This window comes from Nelumbo lutea, chromosome 1 (assembly GCF_056320005.1).
Source record: "Nelumbo lutea isolate HS-2025 chromosome 1, American lotus-T2T, whole genome shotgun sequence".
NCBI classification, from domain to species: Eukaryota; Viridiplantae; Streptophyta; class Magnoliopsida; order Proteales; family Nelumbonaceae; genus Nelumbo; species Nelumbo lutea.
In genome coordinates this window covers 17,038,845-17,063,263 of record NC_142684.1, presented here as the reverse complement: position 1 = coordinate 17,063,263, position 24,419 = coordinate 17,038,845, and the positions used below count along the sequence as shown (strand labels likewise).

General features: G+C 38.8%; 1 protein-coding gene across 6 annotated transcripts in view; it reads right to left on the bottom strand.

Moving 5' to 3' along the window:
• LOC148873731 (putative serine/threonine-protein kinase SIS8) overlaps nt 1-24,419 on the bottom strand; it is a 98,326-nt gene that overhangs the window by 13,636 nt on the left and 60,271 nt on the right. For all 6 annotated transcript variants that reach the window (XR_016104768.1, XM_088963514.1, XM_088963515.1 and 3 more), the window contains 2 exons: nt 15,189-15,275; nt 5,957-6,041 (listed from right to left, as the gene is read on the bottom strand). Coding sequence is in view for 5 of the 6 variants with exons in the window: in XM_088963514.1 (XP_088819640.1) it covers nt 5,957-6,041; nt 15,189-15,275 (172 nt within the window). In the remaining variant the exon portion in view is untranslated. The remainder of the gene's footprint in view (nt 1-5,956; nt 6,042-15,188; nt 15,276-24,419) is intronic.

Here is a 24,419-nt window from a genome sequence, read left to right as displayed (position 1 = left end):
GAACTGATGTTAAGATCGAATCTTGACTTCTCCCACAACTGGAGATCGAACTGGCAGACAGGGCGGCAAGAAAGAATTCTGCAGTTTGCTCAATTCTTTTTTTTTTATTTCAGCTATGAAGAGGATCTGATTATGTGTCTTCTAAAGGTTGTCGCCCCCTCCTTCTTTTGTTAACCTAAAAGATCAGCTTCCAATCCAATTGGGAGCTGCTTATCCAAATCATATTTGGATCAACCCTCTCTTTAGGTGATAAGGATAAACCCTTATCTTATCTGCAGATTAGATTAGCTTTCTCCTAATCTCATTAGGAGGTTTCTAGATCCGAATCACATTCAGATCTGGACTCTCTGAATGGATAGGGTCAAGACCCTGTCCTATCTGCTAATCCATCTCAGAATTCGCCCCATAATTAACTAATTAAATAGCCCAGTTCGAAATGAGCTTTAGGCCCATTAAGCTTATGTGCTCACTTAACCTTCCTAACGGCTGCCCAGTTGGGCTTCCTTGTATGGCGTGGGACCCAAGCATTGATCTACAAATCAGCCATATGGGTTCGGCCCAGCCTTTGTTACAAGGCCTGGCCGAATACACTGTTATGGACAGTGCACCCCCTGAAACCCATCAAATGGGCTCTATGGGCCCAACACTTACCCTAAGTGGTCCCTAGGCCAAGCCACCTTGTAACACCCAGGGACTGTGGGCAGATGCAAGATTAGCCCATCAGGTAATACCCTCAATGGTCTTACACATAACCTCTCAGCCCATAATGATCATACATTGCCCGACAAGAGAGGACCTCTCCCTCGGCTGCAAGGAACAGTGTTGCACTCTCTGCTTGTATGGATCCTGGGAATTAAAACCTTCTTGCAAACATTTTAGAAACCATAATACATATACTTTTATATCTCATATAAAATATATTTTGCAAAACAAATCTCAACGATTGAAAACAGTTGCCGGTAGTCTTGGTTTCCATCAGTGAGAGTGCATCCCCGATCATTACCTTTGACCGACAAAGGGGCTGATCCTGTCACCACGATCACCCACTCAAATGAATTCTCAGCCTGTCCCAACATACACAGGTTTTGACCTCCGCTAAGGATCTCACTGATTGGTACATCAAAGGCAGTCCAATCTGACACCTAGTGCAGTATCATAATCGAGTCTAGGGGTCAGGTGTAACTTTCCAGTTTTTCCCATTAATCTCCAAGGTCCAGGGCAATACTAGAAATATGGTCCAGTTCATAGATTCAATTAATCACACACTGTATGTGCCTAGAGTCTCACCCTGGCAGTTGAGACAGGCCACCCCAACCGACTTTGTGGCACCACAGTGTCAGCCTTATCAGGATTGGTCTCCCCAGACCAACCCACTGGCTGTGAACATTCTAAACTAACACGAGTCTCATTAAGTGTCCAGTTTAAGGGTATTACACAGAAACATACCAAGGGAACATAAATCAAATATGCACTTTTATTCATTTATAATAAACTCATAAAGTACATCATTCTGATTGAAGCTAAGGGCATACAAAACTGTCTAACACTTGGGTACATGCAAAGTTGAGGACAAAGTAATGGTGCCTGAAGACAAGTTGTACGTAGTAAATAATGAAGACAAGCTTGTAATGTGATTTGATGTACTAGAGTCAATAATCCAAGTAGGGTTAGTATTACCTGGAGCAGAGGCATGAAAAGCAATGGCTCTTGTACCTGAGTGGGCAAATGATGATGTGGAGGAAGGAGGTACAGTAGTAGTAGAGACAGCACCTGCAAGCCCAACTTCATTCTCCAACTGAATCAATGCTGCCCTGAATGCAGCTATGGCTTCCAAAGAAGTGGATCGAGGTCCCTGAAGGGAAGAACCATCTGATGTAACAGCTTTGACTCAGTTGTGTCTTGCAACTGCTATACTGCTAATGCCACTTGTGTCTTGCAACTGTTAATGCCACTTCCACCTGAGAATTTTGTAGCATAACCTTCCTCCTACTCTCTTCACTATGTATTAGGGAGTAGGCTTGAGACAAGGTAACATTTTCCCTAGTAAGAACTTGTTGTCTAAGAATGTCAAAATCAGAATTCAGACCCGCGAGAAATTCAAAGGCTCTATTTCTTTCAATCAACTTGTTAAAGATTGCTGCATCTTTATTACCCTCCCACTCAATTGTTTCAAGATGATCTATCTCGTGCCATAGGGATTTCAGAGTAGAGTAATAAACTGATATGGGTTTCTCCCCCTGCTACAAATTGTTAACTTCAATTTTCAACTCATAAGCCCTAGCCACATCAAGTGGCTTGAGAATAAGTCTCTTTCATATTGTCCCAAATATCCTTGGCTGTCTTTGCCCAAAGATAATTTCTGCTAATATGAAGCTGCATCGAATTGCACAACCATGTCATCACAAGATAATTTTCTTGAACCCATTTGGCATAGGAAGCCCCATCCTTGGCTGGTTCCTTAGTGTCTCCAGTCACATAGCCTAACTTTCCCCTTCCTCCAATTGCCATTATGGCAGATTGAGCCCACTCCAAATAGTTAGAACCATCAAACTTAATTGTGGTAACCTGAAAAGGGTTGTTATCAATCATACTAACAGTCATACTAACAGCCCTTTCAACACCCTCTCCAGCAGGTTTTTGTTCACCCCCAAAGAACTCCATGCTGAATCCAACATAAAGAAAAACAAAACCACACTCGGCTCCCCTATTGAAACAAAAGGATGATAGAACAGAGGAGAAACAACTATTCGGTCCATAAAATTTCAGAAAAAAATGGGCGCACCCCTCAAAGATATCAAAATCCCTAATCAGTCCAGTAAACTCCAGAAAGTAGCCGCACCTCTCAGAGGTTTCAGAAAAGAACAACTTTCAGTGATAATCTTTTGGAGAGTTAAGAAAAACTACCCAGAAATTTCTGGGCATCACCTACAATCTGAGATTTAAACCCTAAATCTCACCTCAAAATTTTTTCTCTGATTCTTCCTAACTGTTGGGCAAACTCCAAGAATAGAAATGTCCTGGGCAAGGCTTCGAACTCCACCAATCTCCAAGAATCAGGCCACAAACAGAACTAGAATTCTAGCCCTATTAAACTCTCATGTAGCCCCGGCTGGGAAGAGCCTACATGAGGGCCACAAGCAGACCTAAACCTGCTTTGATACAAACTTGAAGTTACTGCAGTTAGCAGAACTTCTGGGTACAAAAGAAAACATAAAACAATAGGAAGAAGAAGAGAGAAGAAGAGAAGAGAAAGAGGAGAAAGAAGAAGAGAAAGGAGAGTAGAGGAAGAGAAAGAGACTGATGGGCGAAAAATACTTACTGCCACCCAAGGCAGTATTATTTATATGTTTAACATAACATTAGGTAAAAGGACAAAACAACCCTGCTACCTACAACAGTACAAGTAAGCAAGCAGCATAAAGACAAAAAAGAAAATAAAAGAATGAACTTATGGGACCACATATAAAGAACATCATGTCTGGTTCATTGTGTCACTACATATAATATTCCTCAAGACTTTGATTACCCTGTTGCAGATTAAAATAATCTTGATACAGTTGGTAAACCCTAGTAATTGCCTAATTGTAAAAAAGGACACCTATTTCTAATTGTAAAAAATGACACCTCAAGAAACTTTTTAAGTTCTAATCTAAGTAAAAAAGGACACCTAATTCTAATTGTAATTGCCTAATTGGTTGCCTATTTGGTGTAAAAGACTATAAAAACTAGGATAGAGACAACTTAGTTAAATAGGAACTAGAAGACTAGGTTAGGTTGTAATTAGGAATTAGAATAGAGGCAACTTAGTTAAGTAGGAACTAAGTCGGTTCGGTTCGGGTCAGTTTCGGTTTTCTTGTACTATCGGTCTATGAATTTGTACAACACGAAACCGACCGGTGCTTATGAAAACCCGACCAACTCGGGTTGGGTCGGTCCGGGTTGGTCGGTTTGGTCGGGTTGGGCCTTCTTATGAACAGCCCTAACATTGATCTTGGGTTCCATACTATTCCATAACCATGTCATAATCTGTGCATCTTCTTGCTCCCACTCATCGTACCCCTGAGAGTCATATGAGGGTTTATCTTCCACCACACGCGTCACTTTCCACTTAGCTTTCATAAAAACTTCAACAAATTTAGCCCAAGGCACATAATTCTCACCATTTAGTTTGATAGATATCATCTGCACATTCAGATAATTAGAGGGAACCATTACACTAGACTTGCCTTCATTGTTGTTTCCCGTGGCTGCCAAAAAATAACTATCACTAGTCTGTCACTCCACTTCACTAAAGAGTCACAACACTACACCCCAACAGCTTATTATTGTTAGAGTACCTACTGTCACAAGTTTCAGCAACAACACCACTGCTGTCTTCCACTTTCAGCAGCATAAACCACCAAAAATACATCTCACATGCATAGTATTAGGTTCTGCAACACATCCCTATAACACTCATGCAACCTACCTATTTGAACCCCCCCCACAAATCAGACTTGTGCTGTCATTCAACTACACCACTGAAACCAGCCCTCTTCGAACCACACAAAACAGCCACAACACCACCCATTGGAGGCATGGAAACCTCCATAACAAAGAAACAATCACTCTTTTTTAGCCTCTCTGTGAATCTCATATCGGTTAGTGAGAAACCTGCAAAACCCTAGGAGGATAGGCATTGAAAAGGAGAAAGATAGGTTGGCCTGAACTGGATTATATTGGCTCTGATACCATGATAAAGTTCAGACTAGAGATATTCTTAGGTTCAAAATAATAAATAGAAATAAATACTGGAGAAAGATTAGGAGAAGAAGAGAAGAGAAGGAGAGAACACAACCTGGTTCGAACTAGCGTAATCTCTCCCTAGTCGGCCAGTTCTATTTGTAGCTTTCTAAAACATTGCACAAAGTATATTGTGCCCTCACTTAAGTGTGGGACACATCACTTAACTTATGATCTACTTGTAACTACAGCAGCATATAAAACAATGTAAAATGACTATACTACCCCTCTGATATTCATTATTTCCACACGATGTTTCCAACATTTCTGACATGCTTTGTATATTTGGACAGCTGATGTTTACACCAACACTGATATTTTAAACCTTGATTGTACTATGAGTTCAATATCCCCGCCTGATAATTTGCTGATCTCTTTTTTTTTATGAATAAAATTATTTGCTGATCTATTAGCCAATGTTTTAAAATGTGGAAGCATGACGCAAGGTTTAGAACACAAGAGGTGTAAGCTTCCCAAACAAAATGAAGCTTATGCCTCCTTAAGAGAACGGGGGATGAGGAGGAAGGAGGAGGAAGAAGAGGCAGAAGAATCTCATTTTCTTTATATTTAATAAAAAACTTTTATATTAAGAAGAATGAAGATGCATAACACTAGTTAAAAGGGGATATTTTCTTTCTTTTTCTCTTTTTTTTTCTTCTCTTTCTTTCTTTTTCTTTCCCTTCCCTTTCTTTTCCTTTCCTTTCCTTTCCTTTTTTCCAGTTTTTCTTTCTTTTCTATTTTCTTCTGTCTTTTTACATGAGGTGTGCATGAGGCACATGAGGCATAAACCTCTAGCACGCCTCATTAAAAAAGCGTATGAGGCATACGCTTCTTGCACCTGAGGTGTACGCCTCAGAGGTGTCGGCACATTTGGCATACGCCTCAGGGTGTTTTGGGGGCACATTGCCTGGAGTCTTTGATATTTACTATATTTCGATTATAAAGTTAATACCACTTCGGCAAACCATAGACTTTTGATAATGAACTACATAAAGCTATTTGTAAATTGGAGGAAATTACTATTTTTTACTAGTATAAGACATACATGCATAAATACATATATAAGAATATAGAAGATGTATAACAAAAGAAAACTAAGAGGGCAAAATAAATGGTTTTGGCTTTCTGAGTATGAATCTAGGCATATAAGATAACTGGGATAAGAAAAGAATACATTATGCTGAGAAAGCAATCCATCATCTCCTTGTTCCTTCAAAAGGCGGTTTTGCTTCAGTGTTTCATTCATTGCACGCACAGCCCTGGACAAGTTAATTAAGCAGATAATAAGCACAATATGCATTAAATTACAAGGAAAATTATAGTGAATCCTAAACACAACAGCAAAAGAATATGGGTTCAAGTCTGAGAGTAACCATTTGTGCAAGGAAAAATGCTGAAGATGTTAGGTCCATATCCGGCAAGACCACAGATAGAGGGGAGCGATGTAATGGTTCTCAGGACATGACCACAAAGTTAATACATGCTAGTAAAGTGAATCATGTTTAAGTAAGTATCCCGTTTGCCTTTACATTGATGTAGACAGCCATAACCTTTAATTGTGAAGGTGGAGTATACTAAAACTAAGCCAATTTTATGTGGTGGATTCATAGGTTTCAAGGCACCAAGGTGAGGGATGGATTTTTTATAAGTAAAAGACATATATCCGAGGGTAGTTCCCTAGGTTCCATAACCATATATCCTTAATAATTATCCATAATTTTCATAAGAAAAGTATAAACTTCATGCTATAAAAGTACAGAAAATTAACATATTCCAACATATTCATGAGAAGAAAAATAAGAAAAAAAAAAGAAAATTGAAAAAATATAGGGGCTGAAACCCTACTTTTGTTAAAGGAAAAGAAGAAAAAGTAGAAGAAGAAAATGTGTTGATTAGATAACATTTTAAGTTCTTCCTTATTGGTTTAGGTTTTGAAGCCTTTAAGGGTTCAATACAGCACTTAGCAATGTTTGTCTTGATTAAACCCTAACAAGTAAGAAAATAATTAAAAGAAATTAGTATATAAACACACAATGAATATTTTAGTTTAATAGTGTCTATTTTATAATTATAACCTCAAAAAATTAAGAACATAAAAGTATTTTATAACACAGTACAAAACTGCTTGGCAATTAGGCAAAGTCAGCCTCCAAGGGTGCCTTGTCGGCAAGGTGCGCACCTTAGCGTTACCTTGACAACTAAGGGTGGATTTCCCTTTGTAATACCATGAAGTCTAATGAATATTTTCTCCTAGTACCTCCAAGAATTTTTATTCTTATTTTCCTATAAAGTGAAAAAGCAAGAGAGAGTGAGGGAGTAAAATATTTCTAAGAATGTCAACATGTATTTGATTGGTTTCAAAGAGTAGGTGGAGACCACAAAAGAATAACGATTCCAAAAAGTTTCTTTCAAGTAATGGTTATTTTCATGCATGTATGCACGCATGTATGTATGTATGTACTTACAAAGAAAAAGAGTGCCAAGAAAGGGGTGGGTGAGGCCCACTAACAATTAACTTTTTTCTTGCCAACAAAGATAATTTATTATCAGTTACTGATAAAAAAATGTTTCATTAATGCCATGAAGTGATGACTAGTCATTTGGGCATCCCTAGTTGCTGCTTTGACTATTTGGTGCCTAGGCACTGACTAGTCAACCACAAAAATGTATGTTCCAAATATTAGATATTGATGCAATCTCACATATAAATTAAATATAGAATGAAAATATGCAATGAAAGAATGATAATAGAGCATCTAGTCAGTGATTTTTCTTTTTTCAGTAATAAACAGAAAAGGAAATTTATTAAAAAAGAAATGGGAAAAACAACAAATATAAAACAACAAAGTACAAAACAAAGACCAAAGCCTCCATGACCCAAAATATAAAACAATGACCAACCTTGCTTGCAAAACCCACTCCCCTTGAAATAACCCAAAAAAATATATAGAAAACTTAAAAGATCTCCACTTTCTTTTAATGTTTGCATCATTTCTTTTTATATACTATCAACTAATGATGCACCATTACAAATTCTTAAACTCTAAAGAAACTAGCATGAAAATCAAAATAAAAGCACATATGATACTATTTTAAATAATTGCAGGTAAATACAAACAAGTCTTAAAATAACTTTGTAGTAGGATAGGTCAACCTAGTTTATGCCTAGTTGTCCCAAGTAACCTCATTGTGACTATCAACTGACTTTTAGTGGGTCAGTATGGCCCTCAATAGACTAGTCAGTTGACAAGTCAACAACTAGTTCATGCTTTGGTAACACTTTTTTTTTTTTGAAGTAATAGAAGATTTTATTAATAAGGGAAAATCTCTTAAAGTACCCCCAAAGTTTTAGGAAGTTTACTTACTCTACCCCTACTGCTTAGAAGTCTTAAAGTATCCCCAAGATTTCTGACAATTGACTAAATCCTCCCCTGTTGTTAATGCCCATTAACAGAAAGATTGAAAAGCCTATTTACCCATCATTCTTTAAATTTTAAGAATGCAACATTTGAATAAGGGTGCAATATTTGAACAATCCAAGTATCATTTGCTTACGGCTTCTCATAAAACTAGTTGTCTCTGGTCAAGATATTTCTTATTCCACATCTTCTTCTTCTTCAGCCCCTATATTTTTTGAATTTTCTTTCCTTTCTTCTTTTTCTTCTCATAAATATGTTGATTTTCTAGACTTAAACATAAAGTTTATAATTTTCTTATGAAAATTATGGATAGTTATTAAAGAAAGTTGGTTATGGCACCTAGGGAACTACCCTAGGATATGTGATTTTTACTTAAAAAAAAATCCATCGCCTAGGCGACAAGGTGCCCCCCTGTCGCCTAGTCTCAACTTGGCGCCTTGAAAACTATGGTCACATGTAAATGGGGGGTACTTTAAGGGGAGGATTAAGTCAATTGTCAGAAAACTTAGGGGGTACCTAAACAGTAGGAGTAGAATAAGTCAATTTCCTAAAACTTAGGGGTACTTTAAGAGATTTGCCCTATTAATAATTCATAAGAAACATCTTATACAATGAGCTTCCCACAAACATGCGTGAGATGCAGCCTCAAAAATAGTAACATATTACAATTGAGCCCAAAATAGATGATCCCTATGCACCCCTTGCTTAGAGCTAAACAGTCAGCTAATCCATTATCTGATCTCCCTTCCCACTGAATTCTTATTGTTCAGATCACTTAGCCACCCAATTATCAGCTTCAAGTCCCCCCTCAATTAGAAATCTATCAATTTTGATTTCTCTAGCAAACTGTGCCCCCTGCAGAACAGCTTGAAACTCAGCTTGGATAGAGTCCCCTTCACCTACAGGACCTGAGAATAAAGCAAATATATTACCATGTGCAATTCTGAACACACCCTCTATTCCTGAAAGTCCTGGATTCTCCAAGCTGCTACCATTTTTTTTTATTGGAAACAGTTAACTTTCATCGAGGATATCAAATAAACATCTTATACTGTCAACCACTCAGACAAAGAATGATGACCCCAAACAACATCAAGAATTACAGTACAGCCCAAAAAACAAAAGTTTTCCCTGAACGTCCCCTGCTTTGCCAAGCTATCTGCCACAGAGTTGGCTGATCTCCTTACCCATTTGAATATTACTCCAGATTCCCTTGCCAAGCAGATTATTTCCCCAATTTTCGGTCAAAAATTCCATACACCCAACTTCTTTGTTTGCAGCCACCCTATTAATAATTTAGAGTCCCCTTCCACCTCCAAGTTCCGAAATCCCCAATTGCTTGGCAAATCTCAAGCTTTGTAGGAGAGCCAAAAATTCAGCTCTCAAAGAGTCTCCCACTCCTATGGACCAAAGTATAGTGCCACCATTCTACCCTCCCCATCCCTGAAGACTCCCCCAGCTCCTGAGGGTCCTGGATTACCAATGGAGCATCCATCAAAGTTTAATTTTACCCTTTGTTCTGCTGCAGGTGTCCAAGAAGGCTGAAAGACAGCTTGACTGGTTGAAGAGTTTTTAAATAAGTCACTTAATTTCAGCCAATGTATGACTTTAATGGCTACGCAGTCAATGATTTGTTCTGTTGATCTTTGTGCCCCTTGGAATATTCTGTTATTCCTTTCTTCCCATAAAGAACAAACAATGGCTGCTCTTGTTTCCCTCCACATCACTTTTCCCCTTTTCTTTGGTAGGAAGAAACTTGGGTTGAAAAGACTTGTCACATCCGAGGGAGGGGTTCACCTACAGCCAAATAAGGAAGAAAACTAACTCCACACACAAGAAGCAAAGGAACAAGAAAGTAAAAGATGTGTTACTGTCTCACCATTTCCCAAATAGAGGCAACAAACATGAGGATTGAAGGAAAGGGGCCTCCTGGGTGCAAGGATTGAAGGAGGGCGAAGAAGAAAGAGGCACAGGTAAAGAAGCCATAAAGGGACTCTGACCAAATCCAACTGTCCTGACAAGAGAGGTCTAGGAATGCAATATTAAGAAGGGAGATAAGATCACCAACTAAGCTCATTTCAAATTCCCTTAACCCTCTCCTTAATCCTAGATCCCAAGAGTTTTCATTAACAAGCACTGAAAAAACCACTCTCCCTTTGTTGAGGGACAAAGAATAGATAGGTGGAAATCTGTCTTTGAGAAGAGTGTCCCCAAGCCAGACATCCTCCCAGAAACATACTATATTACCTTTTAGAGTTGGCCGAGTAGGGGTAACTTAAGTCTTTTTCATTTTACTTTAAGTGATGCTTGGAAATACTGTTTTATTTTAAATTTCTTGTCCCATACTTAAGTAGGGGCATATTTGACTTTGTACCCTTAATGAATATAATAAAAGGTTATGGTCGACTAGGAGGGTTTAGAGTCTCCTGTTCGACAGATTTCTGCTCTCTCTATCTCTGAACAGAACTTGTCTGAACCATCAAAACATGGTATCAGAGCGATAAATATGAAAAAGGAAGGCTGTGATCTCAAAGTTTCTGAACCTGTGATCTCTCCTCTTCTTATTTTCTCCTTTTTTTCTGGGCTACGACCTAGGTTACACCAAGTAGAAGGCTGTGGCAACCCTTTTGGTGATTACAGGACAAATGCAATCTTCATTACAGGTGTTAGGAAGGTGCGGCAGCCCTAGGTTGGTGATTCTAAGATTGCTGTCACCATGAGTGACAGCCCTAGTGTTTGTGCAGTCGTGTATATGGTGGTTCATACCCTCTACTAAGCAGTTTCAAGAGGGTTTTCTTCCTTGTTCGTTGCAGTTATGGTGGTTGGCTATCAATAGTGGGGTGAGGAATTTTTTTTGAAGGAGATGGCTGAATGGGTCTGAATGTCTGAATGGTGATAGTTATTTTTAGGGTGGTTGGTTGAAAGAGTGCCATGAGGTGACGTGTAGACTACAGTAGTGTTGACTTAACAGCAGAAATATTTTTCATTGGTTGGTTGATAATTCAGAAGTAGGAAGAGCAATTGATAGTTACCAGTATCGAGAACACCATGGCAGCAACTGGAGATGGTGGTAGTGATCAGAAATCTAGTGTGATGATCCCCTCAGACTATTAAGGTGTGCAGATGACATCAATTAAACTTAATGGTGAAAATTATGTGCCATGGGCCAAGTCGGTGGAGGTTTTTCTCAAGACCAAGAGGAAGGTGAAACATGTGAAGGAGGATAAACCATCAGCTAAATCTCCAGGGTTTGATGATTGGGAACAAGAGGATGCCCGAATCATGACATGGTTATGGGACAATATCAAACTCAAGATAAGTGCAAACTTTATGTTCTTAGATACAACCAAGGAAATATAGGAACATGCAAAGAAACTTTGTTCTGGACAGGACAATACTACGAGAGTATATCAGCTCTATCAGGAGTACTTTAATTTACAACAAGGAAATCAAACCCTTGAAGATTATTATGCTAGTAATGTCTATCACCCCCTCACTTCAGATGTCAAAATTCAGCAACAATAGGAGCAACTTAAATGTAACTAGCTTTTTAGTAGGGCTGAATATTGGGAGGTTCTGCTCTTCCTACACTTGAGGAAGTACCACAACTTCTAACAGATCAGTGTTTGTTGTAGCGAGAGGAGGTGGATGTGGAAATAGAGGGGGAGGACATGCATTTCAAGGAGGTCATGGTAGTGGAAATGGTGGAGGTCGTGACTCAAGGGAGGCCATGGCAGAGGAAGAGGGCACACTACAAGGAGGTGTACACATTGTGGCAGGGAAGGACATTCAATTAATTTATGTTATCATCTACATGGCCCACCTTCCACATGGGCTAACCATGCAATTCTTGGTAGTGGTGATGTGAGTGATAGTCAATAGACAGACCAAAGACATTCTACATCTACATTTGCTTCCAGGAAGAAGATGATGAGTGTACCATGAGATGAGTATGAGAGGTAAGCATGTCATAGGTTGTAGGTTGTAAATGGGTGTATACTATTAAATATACACCCAAGTGGGAGCTCACCGCTCTTCTACATCTACATCTTTTGTTGTTCAACACAATCACACATGGGAGCTTACCACTCTTCTTCCAGGTAAGCATGTTGTAGGTTGTAAATGGGTGTAAACTATTAAATATTTACTAGATAGTAGTGTGGAACGGTTTAAAGCCCGATGGTTGCTAAGGGTTACTCTCAATTGTAAGGGGTGGATTATATGGAGACATTCTCTCTTGTTGCTAAGATTGATTCAGTTCGTGTCTTTATTTCCTTGGAAGTTATGTATGATTGGCCTTTGTTTCAACTTGACATTAAAAATGCCTTCCTCTATGGTGATCTTTTCGAGGAGATCTACATGTACAAGCCAGGAGGAAGTCTTGAGATAGTCAAGTATACAGATGCAGATTGGGTAGGCTCGATGTCTGGCAGGAGATCCACTACAAGGTATTGCACATTTCTTGGAGGAAATCTGGTGACATGGAAAAGTAAGAAGCAAACTATTGTGGCGAGTAGTGCTGAAGCTGACCACAGGGCCATGGCACATACCGCATGTGAACTAGTATGGTTGAAAAATCTTCTTAAAGAAGTTGAATTCTCAATGAACAAACCGATGAGATTGTACTGTGATAACCAAGCTACAATCCACATCTCATCTAATCTAGTCTTTCAATGAGCAAACCGATGCCAACTCACCCATGAATACCTTCCACCACTTCATGCCAAAGTCTCTCCCTCTCTAGTAGACACCTCCATAGCCACTTACCCAGCAAAGCTGTATTCTTTTTTCCTAAGTTACCAATTCCAAATCCCCCCTACTCCATACTCTTGCAAACAACTTCCCATTTAACCAAGTGATCCTTCCTTCCCTAGGCTCCCACAAGAAATTTCTCATGATTTTCCCTACCTTCAACACCTCCCTTTGTGGCACTAACAAAGAAAAACCATTCATTGGGTCCCATTTAAATTATCTTATCTCCTATTAGGTTACATAAGGCAAGAGAACACTTTGGTTAGCCAGAAAAACTAAACAGGGTTTCCCATTTTGGGGGAACTAACATCATCCCTACAACTAATTAGTAACCCAGTCCTCAGTCCTCAACCATCCATTCATCCCAACGTAATGATAAGAAGAGCTACAAAGAATGGAGCATGGTTCAAAGTATAAATACACCTCTATGTATCGATACTTTCAACGATACTCCCCCCATCCCCCCATTGTTTTTTTTTTGTTTGAAGTTTCAATTCTCTCTCTCTCTCTCTATCTCTCTCTCTCTCTCTCTCTCTCTCTCTCTCTCTCTCTATCTATATATATATATATATATATATATATATAATATTTTAAAAGAATGGGCTCCCGCAAACAATTGTAAATTTCAATTAATTTTGATATGATACAAGGCATATCATATCAAAATTTTGACGAGGCCCATCCCTTTCAAATAGCTTTATCTCCATCCTTTAAAAAAATACATTATTGAAGAAAATTTCAATTAATTATTAAGGGAAACGAATATTTGATAGAACCACAAACGTTAGAAAAATAAGGGGAAACAAGAAATAAAGAGACAAATAATTAAAATGGACCTGTAACATGTCAATAGCTTATGGATAATAATAATAATAGAAGCAGTAGAGAGGAAAATTGTGACCAAAACTATGATATTATCTAAATAATAATAGAAGCCCCAAAGCAAAATGATGATGGATAATAAAACCAACATTAGGCCTGGAAGAATTTGATGTCATAGAAGCTTTCTATTGCTATAAATTAGCTATCTCTTGCATTCAGCATGAACCTCTCTGATAAAGTTCATGATAAAAAGAAATTATGTATAGCAACAGATAGCAAGCCTAGAAAAGATGAAAAAAAAAAAGAAACAAAAATGAATTACAACTACTAGGGATCCATCTAAGAATGGCTGGACTGGGTTGCAGTCAACCGTAGCCTAATCAGATGTGTTGAACCAGCCAACCATAAACCTAATTCGATCCGATCTTCAATTGGATATATATACAACCCTAATCCAACTTAGTTATTTAAGGAACAGAAAAATAGTAACTATAAACATCCTAACCATCACAATTTCACAACTTCAAGGTTGTTACATCAGGGTATTTTTTAATATAAAATTATGATTTATGTAGCTGACCCCATATAGTTGGGACAAGGCATAGATAATGATGATGAAGATGATGATGATAATGATGATGAGGTAGGTAGATTCTAGATTGAATTAAAACCATCAATTGTGAGATGTTCTCACGTCAAACAATGAAAGAAATATTTTGGAGCAGAGTGTAGTTCAATTTTTATTTAAATGCACATGTAAACCGTTGGCCTCTGATGACTTAAGTTCAATATTTTAAATCTGAAAGGATCCACCGTGATGAGGGTGCTTATAGGTGAGTTACGGACTTGCGGTAGAAGACTGCTCTCCTCTCCTATGTAGGACTATTGGACGTCATCCTCACTCTCTCACCATAACTGTATCCCTACTCTCTCTTGATGGTAAATGCATCTCTTTCTCTAGCTTGTACTCATAATTCTCTAGCCCACCTTAAATTGCAATTTTATGATTTGCATTCCCCCCTTCTCCTCCTAACACAAACACAAAGCACAAACTGAACACATAAAAATGTTACCAAGAAAATAGCCACCACAACCTACATCAAAATACTGATTACTGATTACTAATACATATGGGTTCAGGTTATTAATAAAACTTATATTCATTGCTGTAGATGTTATATATGTACATATAGATAGATAGCTAGATAGATATAAGTCCTTGTGGTGTTGCCCAGTGCACCAACCCATAACACAACCTCATCTTAAATCAGGTTCTTTCAAGTTCAACTCAGCCCAACCAGATTTTGGCCCAACCTAATTCACTCTTACTTTATACAGAAAAAAAAGTAAGGAGCACAAATATATGAGGCTACATTATCATGTTGGTAGATATAACTCGAAACAAAATTCAACCTTACGATGTCATCACCAATCTCTGGAGTAATGCTGATGCTTCGCCTTCTTATTCTACGAGTCTCAGATATTGATCCACCGTCTGACCTATATAATGACATTTTAATAGAAGTTAAAATATTTTATAATTATATTTCAACACATAATGCCTTGGAAAAAAATAGATTCAAAAGAATGAACATGGACTGGGATTCAATAAATGAAAACAAATCACTGCTAAAAACAAGATTATACAATTGAAAGGAAACAAATGAATATGGTAAATAGAATTAATTGACATAACACCGGGTCTCAACTATTTGGGGTCTTGGGAAGGGTGGACAGGATACAGACCAAAAAAAGACATTATTATTGCACAAAATGACCGCTCTCACTCTAATACACAATTCCCACTATTTATCTGAAGATTTTAATGCAAAGAAATGGCCCCTATTTGAGTGAAAGGAAAGGTGGCTGGAACAACAAGGTCACTAGGGCTATGAGAAGTTTTAGGGAGTTTGTAAGGAAGAACAACTTGATTCAATACAGCAGTTTCGGATCCACTTACATTGGTCAAATGGTCAAGACCCACCTATTCTAAGGAGGCTTGATAGATTCCTTTGTAATGGGGAATGGAAATTTTTCCAGATTTGGTTCACAAAACCCTAACTTCAGATATTTCAGATCATAAGCCTATCCTATTGAGAAAATTTAACAAATTAGATGGGCAGATGCTTTTCAGATTTGAAAACAAGTGGCTAAAATGATTGATCAAAGAACATGTGGCTAAAACATCCACTTTTTGCGGCTTTTGTTGAAGAGAAGTTGATAAGTTATCACTTTGAAGGAAGGCCGGGCTATACTCTAATGAAGAAGCTAATGGCTTTAATGGAGGACCTAAAAGTATGGAATAGGAAGGTATTTGGGCACATTTCAAATCAAAAAACAAAACTTCTTAGAAAAATGGCAGATTTGGAGGGGCTAGAGGAAAGGTATGTGGCGACAGAAATCAAAGGCCTAATGGCTAAAGGAGGGAGACAAGAATACATCCTTTTTTCATGCTTCGACTGGGGCTAGGAGAAGAAGAAATTTCATTTTTAGGTTGGAAGAGAATAGAATCATTGAAGACCTAAAAGAAGTGGATGAAATCAGGAATTTCTACATTAATTTGTATAGGGAAGCTCCAAACATAGAGGTATTCTTGGAAGTTAGAGCTTGGAAGATTTGGGGAGGGCTTAAGAGATTGGTTGGAAAGAGAATTTGATGAGGCAAAGGTATGGGAAGCAGTAAGTAAATTGAAAGGTGATAAGGCTCCAGGTCCATATGGTTTTAATCTCTCTTTCTTCAAGAATTGCTGGCATGTACTAAAAGAGAACATAATGTGGGTGTTGGATGAATTCTGGCAGGAAAAGTTGATTGAGAAGGATGCAAATGCTATATTCATTTCACCAATTCCAAAAGTGGAGGGTGCTTCTAGAGTGAAAGACTTTAGACCAATCAGATTGATTTCAAGTCCTTACAAAATTATAGCAAAGGTGCTGTCTCGAAGACTAAGATCAGTTTCGCATGAAATTGTGGGCCCAACCCAAATGGCTTTGGTGGAGGGTAGGAGAATTCTTGATGAGGTGATAATTGCAGGTGAATGTGTTGATTCAAGATTAAAAAACAGCCAAGAGGGATTGATCTGCAAGCTTGACATTGAGAAAGCTTATGACCATGTAGAGTGGAGTTTCATGGAAGAAATCATGGCTAGAATGGGTTTTGCGGAGAGGTGGAAAAGCTGGATGTTTGCTTGTATTTCCTCAGTTTCTTTCTCAGTCCTTGTTAATGAAATATCCACACCCTTCTTTCAAGCATCATGGAAACTATGACAAGGAGACCCCCTGTCTCCTTTGTGTTTGTTTTGGTGGAGAAGTTCTTTTTTTTTAGATAATGGTAATTTGTAGCAATTTTTTAAAACGCGGAGGCGTGACGCGAGGTGTTCCACAACCTAGAGGCATGAGGCGTAATTCAAAACACAAGAGGCGTAAGCCTCCCGAACACAAGGAAGCGTAAACCTTCTTAAGAGGAGGGGGGTTAGGAGGAGGATGAAGTGGAAGGGGAGATCTCATTTTTTCTTTATTTTTAATAAAAAATTTTATATTAAGAAGAATAAAGATGCATAACAGTAGTTTAAAGGGGGCTCTTGTCGAAAGAAGGGGCAGGGGGCAAACCATTTTCTTTCCCCTTATCTGTTCTTCCCTTCCCTTTCCTTTTCTTTTCTTTCCTTTTCTCTTTTTTTCTTCTCTTTCTTTTCCTTTTCTTTCCCTTTCTTTTCTTTTCCTTTCCTTTCCTTTCCTTTCCTTTTCTTTCCCTTTCTTTTCCTTTCCTTTCCTTTTCTTCTTTTTTCTTTTTTTTTACTATATTTTCATATCAGGTGTGCATGAGGCACAAGATGCGTACGCCTCTAGCACGTCTCATGAAAAAAGCGCAAGAGACGTACGCCTCAGAGGTATCAGCGCCTCTGGCATATGCCTTAGGGCGTTTTGGAAGCACCTCACCTGGAGGTGTGCCTCCAGGCGTACGCCTTTTAAAACACTGATTTCTAGTAATTAAAGAATCATAGGATACATCTAACAAACTCCCCACAAAGAGGTTTGAGGTACAGCCTCTAAACTATATCATAAAGCTTACAAGTGAGCCCAAAAGAGATGATTCCAATGTACCCCTTGTTTGGCTAGAAACTCTGCCAACCCATTTGCCAATCTTCTTTCCCACTGAACTGTGACTGAGATATTTGATGTCAACCACTTAAATCTTCTAACGCCCCCTATACAACCAGGCTGCAATCTCCAGCTCTTTTAGACATCCAATAACTAATTTAGAGTTGCTGTCAATAATTAAGTGTTTCACTGCCAATTCTTTTGCAATTTCTCCTCCTAGTAGTACAGCTTGGACCTCTGTATTAACTGAATCTCCCATCCCAATAGGACAAGAAAATAGAGCTACAATCTGGCCCTCGGAATTTCTGAAGACTCCCCCACAATTCCAGAGAGCCCGGGTTACCCAAACTGCTGCAAGCAAAATTTAATTTAATAACACCTACATCAGGAGGTTTCCATTCCACCAAAGGCTTCTTTCTGACAGCAGAACTTTTGGCGACCTGCTCCCAATATTTCTGTAATGAGAATGGGCCAAATAGGCCCTACTGTTCTTTATTTCCTTTAAGTAGTGTTTAAAAGTTATGTTTCTTAGTTATGGGCCTTATTAGCCTACTTTTATTTTCTTTAATTATCTCTTTAGTGCTGACTGCCCCATTAAGAGCATCCAAATAATTGTACTCAGACTTAGAATTATTAATAAAAGTGATGAAAGGGGACTAGAGAGAGAGGTTCGATTTCTTCTTTTCTCTCTTCCCTTTTCTTCTTCCACAACCTATTGCTGAAACTTCTTTTCTTCTTCTTTTTCCCTCTCTTTTCTTCTTGTCTTGCATTATCTGAATTGCTATAGGTGTAGTTTTCAACTTGGAACCAGAGCGGGTTCTCACTTTCGACTTTTCTCTCCTTTCTTTGCCCATACATAGTGTGTGTGGAAAACTGATCGGTTAATCAATCAGCTACTTATGCAGCCCAGTTAGGAAGGTTTTTGGAGAGTTTTGTGGAGGTTTTTCATCCTTAGTTGAAGCCCAGGGCAGGTTCTTGGGGATTTTTCCCAAAAACCCGAGATAATTGGATAAGCCTTGTTATAGGTCATAGAGACAGTTTAAACCAGGCACTTGGGGATCGGAGGTAAGACTTTTGTTTTCTATTAGGGGTGGTTTTGGTTGGAATAAAATCCGGAACCTCTGGAAGGGCCGGTTGAAGTTTCTCTCTTTCTCACCATCCTGCAGAACCATGTGAAACCCTAATTTTGGGGGGTTGTGAGGTTGTTCTTTGCTAAGAACAATAAATCTATCCTAGTAAAGCCCCAATTTGATTTTGGGAAGCTATGACTACTATGAAGCTAGATGGGACCAATTATTTAGCTTGGTCTCAATCTATTAAGATACGTGCGTGTAGAAGAGGAAAATGGGGTTATATTATTGGGAGCAAGAAGAAACCAAAGGAGGAGGATCCTACCTATGAAAGGTAGATACAGGAAAACTAAACAGTAGTGGGTTGGCTAGTGTATTCTATGCAACCACACATTAGTTAGCATTACCTATGGATGGAAACTGCAAAAGAAGTGTGGGGTAGTGTCACAAAGACCTATTCCAAAAAGCTTAATGTTTTTTGAGCCTACAAATTGAAGCATAATGTGAATAATCTAAGACAAAGGGAGAAGCCCTTGGCCGTCTACTTCTCTATGCTGAAATATCTTTGGCAAGAGATTATTCTGATGGGGACTGTTGTTTGGGGTTGCACAAAGGATGCAGAAACAAATAGGAGGTTGTTGGAGAGAAATCGGGTTTTTGAATTCCTCACCTGACTCAACTCAGAGTATGACATTGTGAGGCAGAATATTTTAGCAAAGGATAAGGTGACTTTGTCTCAGTCATATGCTATGGTGAGCAAGTTGATCACTACGCTAATGCGGCGATGAAGTCAAAGATTAGCACTGGGAAGAAAGATGATATATGTGAATGCTACAAGAAGCCTAAACACACTAAAGACGCATGTTGGAAGCTACATCCAAAGCTTGTTCCTACTAGATTCAAGAAAAAATGGTGGGAAAAAGGTTGAAACTAGAAAAGGTGGAAATGCAACACCTCTTCACAAGGTGAACAAGGACAGAGTGGAGAGAAGGTGGTGGGAGAATAGCTTACAACCGCCAAGGCTGAATATGAGAAGTACGGTCAAATCATCAGTCACTTCGAGTCCATTGCTATAGCTCCTTCAGAGTTCCCTCCTTTACATATGCTCATTTAGGTATTCATGCCACTGCATATCATGCTTTTGTCTCAAGTACTCATAAAACCCTTTGGATAATTGATCCTAGTGCTTCTGACCATATGACCAATGTTTCACATTATTCACCTCTTACCAACTTCTTTCTGGCCGAGATACAATATCCCTTGCTAATGGCCCTTATCATTTGTTCTTCATGTACCTAAAAATAATACCAATTTGCTTTCAGTTAGTAATTTGACAAAATCCCTTAATTGTAGTGTGACCTTTTTTCCTTCATATTGTGTTTTTCAGGACATGGAATCTCAGAAGGTAATTGGGAGTAGCCATCAGGCGAATGGGATCTATCTGTTAGACATGTCTGAGCAGAGCCAAGTACAACCTAAGAGAACTGCATTTGTTTCAGAGTCCACTAGTCGTATTATGTTATGTCATAGTCGTTTTGGTCATTTGTCCTTTCTTCATTGAGTTAGTTGTTTTCAAAGTTATTTAAAGGAATTAGTCTATCGAGTCTTCATTGTGAGCCTTATGAGTTCTCAAGGTATTGTAAGAGCAGTAATCCTTCAAGTAATAAAAGATCAACTATTCCTTTTAACATTGTTCACTCTGATGTGTGGGGGCCTTACAACTTACCATGTACCGGTGGGTATAAATATTTCATCTTGTTTATTGATGATTTTTCACGATATACTTGGATTTACCTTATCGCTCTCAGGCTGAAGTGCCTAAACTTGTGCAACAGTTCCATGAACACATACTCAATTTAATACCTGCATCAAAATATTCCGATTAGACAGTGCTAAGGAAAATTTTGAGAAGAACCTTACCTCCTATCTTGAGAAGTTTGGGGTTGTTCATTAGAGTTCTTGGCCTACACTCCACAACAAAATGGAGTAGTGGAGAAGAAAAACAAACACATTGTGGAAGTTGCAAGGAGCATTCTTTTTACTACCCATGTTCTTGTGAAGTTTTGCGGTGATGCAGTTTTAACAACAACATACCATATTAACCGCATTCCTTCTCGAGTCTTGGGGTTAAAATCTCCCTTTGGAGTCCACTTTCCTGATGTTGAGATTTTCCCTATTCCTCTGAGGGTCTTTGGTTGCACTTGTTATGTCCACATTCCCAGTTCCAAATGATACAAGTTTAACCCCAAGGCTCAGAAGTGTATCTTCCTTGGTTATGCCTCCACACAAAAAGGGTGACTATTGTTTTGATCCCATTAGTGGCACCCGATTTGTTTCTATAGATGTCACCTTTGCTAAGTCAGTTCCTTTGTATAGCCATCCTTCTAAGGGGGAGAAATTTCTCAAGTTGTTTTCTTCATCCCTTCCGTTGCCAACTCCAGTTAGGTCTTTTGTCGAGCCCTCCACAGTTATCCCCATTCTCGTGGAAGGACCTTTTCCTTTGAGGTCTTCCACTCCTCCTCCTCCTCCTCCTCCTATTAGTCCTCCAATTGTTTTCACTAATCCTATTCTCTAAAGGCGGTACCAGTGGCAATGGCTAAGACAAACACAAGTTGATCCCACACCTCCAGGTGAGACTCAGGCACTCCCAATTACTGACGAGAGGACATATCCATAACCTCCTCCACCAGCACCCTCGTTTCCAAACCTTGACCTACCCATTGCTTTGAGAAAAGATAAGAGGAAATGTACAACTCATTGTATTTTCAAACACCTTTCCTACAGCTTGTTGTCCCCACCCTACTATGCCTTTCTAGCCTCCATTTCCTCTCAATCCATCCCAAAGTCTATTTCAAAAGGCTTAGTCACACCAGATTGGAGGGATGCTATGAGTACTGAATATAGAAGCCCTTCATAAAAACAATACCTGGGATATTGTTGACTTGCCAGCTGGGAAGGAACCTATTGGGTGCAAGTGGGTTTTCACTATCATGTACCATGCAGATGGGTCAATTGAGAGGTATAAGGCTCGGCTTGTTGCCAAGGGATATACCTAGGTATATGGTATAGATTACACTGAGACCTTTTCTCCAGTTGCTAAGATGACTTCACTGAGAGTTCTATCCTTAGTTGTGACCTATGATTGGCCTCTGTATCAATTTGATGTTAAGAATGCATTCCTGAATGGTGATCTCACTGAAGAGGTATATATGTCCCTTCCTCCTAGTATATATGGCAAGAAATGCAAGGTAAGGTGTGTAGATTGAAGAAATCACTTTATGGCCTAAAACAATCTCCATGTGCTTGGTTTGACAGGTTTAGGGTTGCTCTTGTTCAGTTCGGCTACACTCAGACTCAATCAGATAATAGCCTTTTTGTTAAGAGAATAGGCACTCTGGTGGCATTCCTTATAGTTTATGTAGATGATATTGTGGTTACTGGAAGTCATACAAAAGAAGTTAGTGCTCTCAAGAAGTTTCTCAGTTCTAAATTTGAAATTAAAGATTTACGGGAGTTGCAGTATTTTCTAGGCATCGAGGTTGCTAGATCCAAGGAAGGTATCAATATTTCTCAACGGAAGTATGTGCTAGACCTTCTTATTGAGACTGGAATGGTGCTAAACCTACCTCTACCCCTATTGATGTGAATCATAAACTCTCAGCTAATGATGGAGAACTTTTAGCTGACAGGGGAATGTTTCAACGATTACTGGTGAAACTTCTTTATCTATGTATCACTCGTCTAGCCATTTCATATGTTGTGAGTGTCATCAACCAGTTCATGCATGCTTCCAAAGACACATATGGCTGCTACAGAAAGTGTGTTATGCAACCTTAAGGGAACCCCCAGGAATGGTATATCATTTGCTAAACATGGACACATGAAGGTAGAAGCACATACAGATGTCGATTAGGCAGGAAATGTGGATGACAGGAGATGCACATTAGGATATTGTGTTATGGTAGCCAGAATATTACTTCCTAGAGAACCAAAAAGTAGTCAATGGTTGCTAGATCTTTAATTGAGGTAGATTATAGAGCTATGGCCCATGGTGTTTCTGAGTTGTTATGGCTTAGATCTCTCCTTAATGAGAAGGGTGTTTCATGTGACAAGCCACTGATGGTGTAATGTGATAACCAAGCTGCTATTAACATCGCTCACAACCTAGTTCAGCATAATAGAACTAAGCACATTGAGGTAGACAAGCACTTTCATTGCATTAGAAGAGCAGCTAGCAGATTTTCTAACTAAGGGAGTCCCAAAGGCAAAGCTTCAACATTATATAAGCAAGTTGGGCATGATTGACATCTATGCTCAGCTTTCATGGGAGTGTAATGACAATGGGCCAAATGGGACCTAGTGTTCTTTATTTCTTTTAAGTAGTGTTTAAAAGTTATGTTTCTTAGTTATGGGCCTATGGGCCTTCTTTTATATTCTTTAATTATCTCTTTAGTGTTGGTCGCCCCATTAAGGGCATCCAAGTAACTGTACTCAGACTTAGAATTATTAATAAAAGTGATGAAAGGGGGCTAGAGAGAGAGAGAGAGAGGTTTGAATTCTTCTTTTCTCTTCCCTTCTTTTCTTCTTCCACAACCTACTGCTGAAATTTCTTTTCTTCTTCTTTCTCTTTCAATCTTTTCTTCTTTTCTTGCATTATCTGAATTACTGTAGGTGTAATTTTCAACTATTTCCATATATCATCGAAGGAGAAAGGTAAGAACAGGTCTAAAGACTTTACCCAACTAATGGCCCTATTTAAAATACTTTCCTTCACACAAGTTTGACCCCTCTCCTTATCATTGAAAATTTTGGCATTTCTTTCCTCCCAAAAAGTCCACACCAAAGCATCTCTAGCACACCTCCACAAGTTTTTAAGTCAGTTATTAGGTAAAGGAGCAAAAGTTGGGATGTTTGAAGGCTTTAAAGCAGGAAGAAAAGGAGTTGCCATTACCCATCTCCAGTTTGCTAATGACACCTTGATATTCTTGGATGCTTCAACTGTGCAAGTGTTGAACTTAAGAGTGACCCTAAGGTTCTTTGAATTGCTGGCAGGGCAAAAGATCAACTTGAGTAAAAGTATGATCATTGGGGTAGGAAGTATTTTTGAGACTCTTTTGGAAGACTGTGCTGCTACATTGGGTTGCTTGGTGGGGGGGAGTTCCCTTTTACTTATTTGGAAGGGGAGGTTTCTTTCACTTGGGAGGAGGATAAATTTTATTAAGAGTGTGTTGTCTAATCTACCAATGTACTACCTCTCATTATTACAAGCTCATGGTTCTGAGATAAACTCAATAGAAAAAATGCAAAGGGAGTTTTTTATGGGGAGTCAAAGGGCAAGGAAAGATTTTCACTTGGTAAAGTGGGACAGGATCTGTAGGGAGAAGAAAAATGGAGGTTTCAGAATAAAAAAATTGAAGCATTTCAATAAAGCTCTTTTCGGGAAATGGCTATGGAGATTAGAGAGATGCCCCTTGTAGGAG